At 52.7% G+C, this 6,203-nt stretch overlaps 1 protein-coding gene across 1 annotated transcript; it reads left to right on the top strand.

Moving 5' to 3' along the window:
• Positions 1-4,042: 4,042 nt before the first annotated feature.
• On the top strand, positions 4,043-4,847 carry DIO3 (iodothyronine deiodinase 3; the record flags this gene model as incomplete). Its single annotated transcript, XM_082275139.1, has 1 exon — positions 4,043-4,847. One exon carries the CDS (start codon positions 4,043-4,045, stop codon positions 4,835-4,837), a length of 795 nt encoding a protein of 264 aa, XP_082131265.1. The 3' UTR covers positions 4,838-4,847.
• Between the last annotated feature and the right edge of the window lie 1,356 nt (positions 4,848-6,203).

Genomic DNA, 6,203 nt, shown 5'->3' with positions numbered 1-6,203 from the left:
TTATTATAGAGGAAACAAAGTATAGGAGGGGGACAGCCTATATGAGTAAAGCACAGCCTGTATAGGTGTGTAATAGTCTGTACAGGTGAGTGATAGTCTGTACAGGTGAGTGATAGTCTGTATAGATGGGTAATAGTCTGTATAGGTGGGAGATAGTCTGTATAGGTGGGGGATAGTCTGTATAGGTGAGTAATAGTCTGTATAGGTGGGGGATAGTCTGTATAGGTGGGTAATAGTCTGTATAGGTGTGTAATAGTCTGTATAGGTGGGTGATAGTCTGTATAGGTGGGTAATAGTCTGTATAGGTGGGTAATAGTCTGTATAGGTGGGTAATAGTCTGTATAGGTGTGTAATAGTCTGTATAGGTGGGTGATAGTCTGTATAGGTGGGTAATAGTCTGTATAGGTGGGTAATAGTCTGTATAGGTGGGTAATAGTCTGTATAGGTGGGTGATAGTCTGTATAGGTGGGTAATAGTCTGTATAGGTGGGGGATAGTCTGTACAGGTGGGTGATAGTCTGTATAGGTGGGTAATAGTCTGTATAGGTGGAGGATAGTCTGTACAGGTGGGTGATAGTCTGTATAGGTGGGGGTGTGAGGGGTGCAGCCTGTACAGGTGGGTGATAGTCTGTATAGGTGGGTAATAGTCTGTATAGGTGGGTAATAGTCTGTATAGGTGGGGGATAGTCTGTATAGGTGAGTAATAGTCTGTATAGGTGGGGGATAGTCTGTACAGGTGGGTGATAGTCTGTATAGGTGGGTAATAGTCTGTATAGGTGAGTGATAGTCTGTACAGGTGAGTGATAGTCTGTATAGATGGGTAATAGTCTGTATAGGTGGGAGATAGTCTGTATAGGTGGGGGATAGTCTGTATAGGTGAGTAATAGTCTGTATAGGTGGGGGATAGTCTGTATAGGTGGGTAATAGTCTGTATAGGTGTGTAATAGTCTGTATAGGTGGGTGATAGTCTGTATAGGTGGGTAATAGTCTGTATAGGTGGGTAATAGTCTGTATAGGTGGGTAATAGTCTGTATAGGTGTGTAATAGTCTGTATAGGTGGGTGATAGTCTGTATAGGTGGGTAATAGTCTGTATAGGTGGGTAATAGTCTGTATAGGTGGGTAATAGTCTGTATAGGTGGGTGATAGTCTGTATAGGTGGGTAATAGTCTGTATAGGTGGGGGATAGTCTGTATAGGTGAGTAATAGTCTGTATAGGTGGGGGATAGTCTGTACAGGTGGGTGATAGTCTGTATAGGTGGGTAATAGTCTGTATAGGTGGAGGATAGTCTGTACAGGTGGGTGATAGTCTGTATAGGTGGGGGTGTGAGGGGTGCAGCCTGTACAGGTGGGTGATAGTCTGTATAGGTGGGTGATAGTCTGTACAGGTAGGTGATAGTCTGTATAGGTGTGTGATAGTCTGTAGAAGTGGGTGATAGTCTGTATAGGTGTGTGATAGTCTGTAGAAGTGGGTGATAGTCTGTGTAGGTGGGTGATAGTCTGTAGAAGTGGGGGATAGTTTTCTATAGGTGGGTGATAGTTTGTATAAATGGGTGATAGTCTGTATAGGTGGGTGATAGTCTGTATAGGTGGGGGATAGTCTGTACAGGTGGGGGATAGCCCGTATAGGTGTGGGTGTGAGGGGTGCAGCCTGTACAGGTGGGTGATAGTCTGTATAGGTGTGTGATAGTCTGTAGAAGTGGGTGATAGTCTGTAGAAGTGGGTGATAGTCTGTAGAAGTAGAGGATACCCTTTATAGGTGTGTGATAGTCTGTAGAAGTGGGTGATAGTCTGTATAGGTGTGTGATAGTCTGTAGAAGTGGGTGATAGTCTGTATAGGTGGGTGATAGTCTGTATAGGTAGGTGATAGTCTGTATAGGTGGGTGATAGTCTGTAGAAGTGGGGGATAGTTTTCTATAGGTGGGTGATAGTTTGTATAAATGGGTGATAGTCTGTATAAATGGGTAATAGTCTGTATAGGTGGGGGATAGTCTGTATAGGTGGGTGATAGTCTGTATAGGTGGGTGATAGTCTGTAGAAGTAGGGGATACCCTGTATAGGTGGGTGATAGTTTGTATAAATGGGTGATAGTCTGTATAGGTGGGTAATAGTCTGTATAGGTGGGAGATAGTCTGTATAGGTGGGTAATAGTCTGTATAGGTGGGGGATAGTCTGTATAGGTGGGTGATAGTCTGTATAGGTGGGTGATAGTCTGTATAGGTGGGTCATATTCTGTATAGGTGGGTCATATTCTGTATAGGTGGGTAATAGTCTGTATAGGTGGGTGATAGTCTGTATAGGTGGGTAATAGTCTGTATAGGTGGGGGATAGTCTGTAAAGGTGGGGATAGTCTGTATAGGTGGGTCATATTCTGTATAGGTGGGTAATCGTCTGTATAGGTGGGTAATAGTCTGTATAGGTGGGAGATAGTCTGTATAGGTGGGAGATAGTCTGTATAGGTGGGTGATAGTCTGTATAGGTGGGTAATAGTCTGTATAGGTGGGTAATAGTCTGTATAGGTGGGTAATAGTCTGTATAGGTGGGTAATAGTCTGTATAGGTGGGTAATAGTCTGTATAGGTGGGTAATAGTATGTATAGGTGGGTGATAGTCTGTATAGGTGGGGGATAGTCTGTATAGGTGGGTAATAGTATGTATAGGTGGGTGATAGTCTGTATAGGTGGGTAATAGTCTGTATAGGTGGGTAATAGCTTGTAGAAGTGGGGGATACCCTGTATAGGTGGAGGATATCCGTTGTGGGGTGCTGCATCCACTGCCCCGCGGCTGTTGGGGTTCCATGACACAGCAGCTGTGATCAGTGCCGGTAATTCTGCACTGCAGGCGCCCCGCTCCTCCGCAGCCCTGTGCCAGGATTTGGCTCGGGGAGGCTGCAGGGTGATGCATCTTTATTTTTTGGAAGTGCCCTCCTGTGATGGGGGGGGGGGTCCTGTATTGTAATGGGGGGGTACTCTTGTAAGGGGGGGCTCCTGTAAAGTGATGGGGGGGGGGCTCCTGTAATGTGATGGGGGGCTCCTGTATTGTAATGGGAGGGGGGGGGCTCCTGTATTGTAATGGGGGGCTCCTATAAAGTGATGGGAGGGGGGGGGGGCTTCTGTAATGTGATGGGAGGGGGGCTCCTTTAATGTGATGGGAGGGGGGGCTCCTGTAATGTGATGGGAGGGGGGGCTCCTGTAATGTGATGGGAGGGGGGGGGGCTCCTGTAATGTGATGGGAGGGGGGGGGCTCCTGTATTGTAATGGGAGTGGGGGGGCTCCTGTATTGTAATGGGGGGCTCCTATAAAGTGATGGGAGGGGGGGGGGGCTTCTGTAATGTGATGGGAGGGGGGCTCCTGTAATGTGATGGGAGGGGGGCTCCTGTAATGTGATGGGAGGGGGGGCTCCTGTAATGTGATGGGAGGGGGGCTCCTGTAATGTGATGGGAGGGGGGGCTCCTGTAATGTGATGGGAGGGGGGGGGGCTCCTGTAATGTGATGGGAGGGGGGGTACTCTTGTAAGGGGGGGGGGGCTCCTGTAAAGTGATGGGAGGGGGGGCTCTTGTAATGTGATGGGGGGGGGGACCTCCTGTGATGGGAGGGGGAGGGGAGGGGATGGGAGGGGAGAGGAAAGTTGCTGATCAATACCCTCCAGAGAAGATGAGATCTGTGCTGGGGTGGCTGGGATTGGGGGGGGCTGCTGAAGGAGTCTTCATAGGAGATTTATGGGATCCTAATGGGGTCCCCAGGCTGACCCCCCCCCCCCCCTTGTTTTTGGAGCACCTTATCTTTCTGTAGGTCATTAGAGAAGGTGACCCCCCCATGAAGAAGGGAAAGTTGCTGATTGGGGTTCTGATGTGTCTCTAAGTGCTCCCAGTCTGACCCCCCTTTTTTTTTGGGGGGGGGGGCACGTTATCTTTTTTTGAGGTCATTGGAGAAGGTAATCCCCCGGCTGGAGAGGCGGTGCTGTCCGGAGGTGGAGTCTTGATTTATAAAATGGGGGGTGAGCGATGATCGGGTGTTCAGAAGCTCTGGGAGCCCCCCAGTCTCACCATGCTCCCCGCTCCGCACACCTGTTGCCGGCTCCTCGCCTTCTGCCTGCTGCTGCCGCGTTTCCTCCTCACCGCACTCCTTCTCTGGCTGCTGGACTTCCGCTGTGTCCGCAGGAGGGTGATCCGAGGGGCCAAAGAGGAGGACGGGGGGGCCCCCAGGGAAGACCCCCCACTCTGCGTCTCCGACACCAACCGCATGTGTACCATGGAGTCCCTGAAGGCGGTCTGGTACGGACAGAAGCTCGACTTCTTCAAGTCGGCGCACCTGGGAGGAGGGGCCCCCAATACTGAGGTGGTGACCCTGGAGGGCCAACGGCTGTGCAGGATCCTGGACTTCTCCAAGGGCCACAGACCCCTGGTGGTCAACTTCGGCAGCTGCACCTGACCCCCCTTCATGGCGCGCCTGCAAGCCTACCAGCGCCTGGCCGCGCAGCGCCTCGACATCGCCGACTTTCTGCTGGTCTACATCGAGGAAGCCCACCCCTGCGATGGCTGGCTGAGCACAGACGCCGCCTACCAGATCCCCACCCACCAATGCCTGCAGGACCGGCTCCGCGCCGCGCAGCTCATGCTCCAGGGGGCCCCCGGGTGCCGGGTGGTGGCGGACACCATGTCCAACGCCTCCAACGCTGCCTACGGCGCCTACTTCGAACGCCTCTACGTCATCCTGGACGGCAAGGTGGTCTACCAGGGGGGCCGGGGCCCCGAGGGATACAAGATCGGGGAGCTCAGGAACTGGTTGGATCAGTACCAGACCCGAGCAACTGGGAACGGAGCGCTGGTCATACAGGTGTAGAGCTCGCCCGAGCAACATTGGGGGGGGGGGGCACCAAGTCATCCAGGGGGGGTCACCATTGCTTGGACCAGAACAGAGCAACTGGAGAGGGGGGCACCAAGTCATCCAGGTGTGGGGTCACCAGGACCAGTAAGACCAGTAACAGACCCGAGGAACTGGACAGGAGGTCCTAGTCATCCAGCTGTAGCTGTCACCAGACCCGAGCAACTGGACAGGTGCCATAGTGGTCCAGGTGTGGAGGTCACCAATGCTTCAACCAGCACAGAGCAACCGGGAGGGGGGGGGGGGGGGACACCGGTCATCCAGGTGTGGGGGTCACCACTGCTTGAACCAGGTCCGAGCAACTGGACAGAGGGGGGGGGGGGCATCAAGCCATCCAGGTGTGGGGGTCACCAATACTTGGACCAGAACAGAGCAGCTAGACAAGGGGGGGGGGGACACCAAATTATCCAGGTGTGGGGGTGACCAATACCATTAAGACCAGTAGCAGACCCCAGAAACTAGAGAGGAGGTCCTAGTCCTCCAGGTGTAGCTGTCATCAGACCCGAGCAACTGGACAGGTGCCACAATGGTCCAGGTGTGGAGGTCACCAATGCTTCAACCAGGGGGGGGGGGGGGTCATTCAGGTGTGGGGGTCACCAATGCTTGGACCAGTACCAATAGGACCAGTAGCAGACCCAAGGAACTAGACAGGGGGTCCTAGTCCTCCAGGTGTAGCTGTCACCAGACCCGAGCAACTGGACAGACAGGTGCCCCACTCATCCAAGTATGAATAGGTGTTACCAATGCTTCAACCAGAGCCAAGCAACTGGACAGGTGCCCCCCTCATCCTGGTGTAGCTGTCGCCACTGACTGGACCACTACCAGAATCATTGGTTGGAGCAGAACCGAGCAACTGGGAAGGGTGCCCCACTCATCCTGGTGTCATTGTCACCTCTGGTCGGACCAGAGCCAAGCAACTGGGAAGGGTGCCCCACTCATCCTGGTGTCACCACTGGTTGGACCACTACCAGAACCAATGGTTGGAGCAGAACCGAGCAACTGGGAAAAGTGCCCCACTCACCCAGGTGTCACCACTGACTGGACCTGAACCAAGCACCGGACAGTTGCTCGGGTCACCCGGGTGAAGAAGCCCCCACAGAGTTTTTTTTTTTTTTGCTGTAATTCTCAGCAGCCTGACAGTATTATACCCCCCCCCCCCCTGGATACCGATGATGCCCCCTCCCCTCCGGGAGCACAGGGGTTAATGCCCCCCCAGGAATAAGCTACGATGATGTCTGTTCATTTTTTTTATGTGTGAATGTGCGCGAGCAACTGTCCTCCTTAGAGGGGCCCCAGGACTGAGCTGGGGGGGCTTATAGAGTGA

This window comes from Pelophylax lessonae (assembly GCF_965119305.1).
Source record: "Pelophylax lessonae genome assembly, chromosome: 13".
Taxonomy (NCBI): domain Eukaryota; kingdom Metazoa; phylum Chordata; class Amphibia; order Anura; family Ranidae; genus Pelophylax; species Pelophylax lessonae.
The sequence above is the reverse complement of the archived record's forward strand: the minus strand, read 5'-3'. Positions and strand labels throughout refer to the sequence as shown.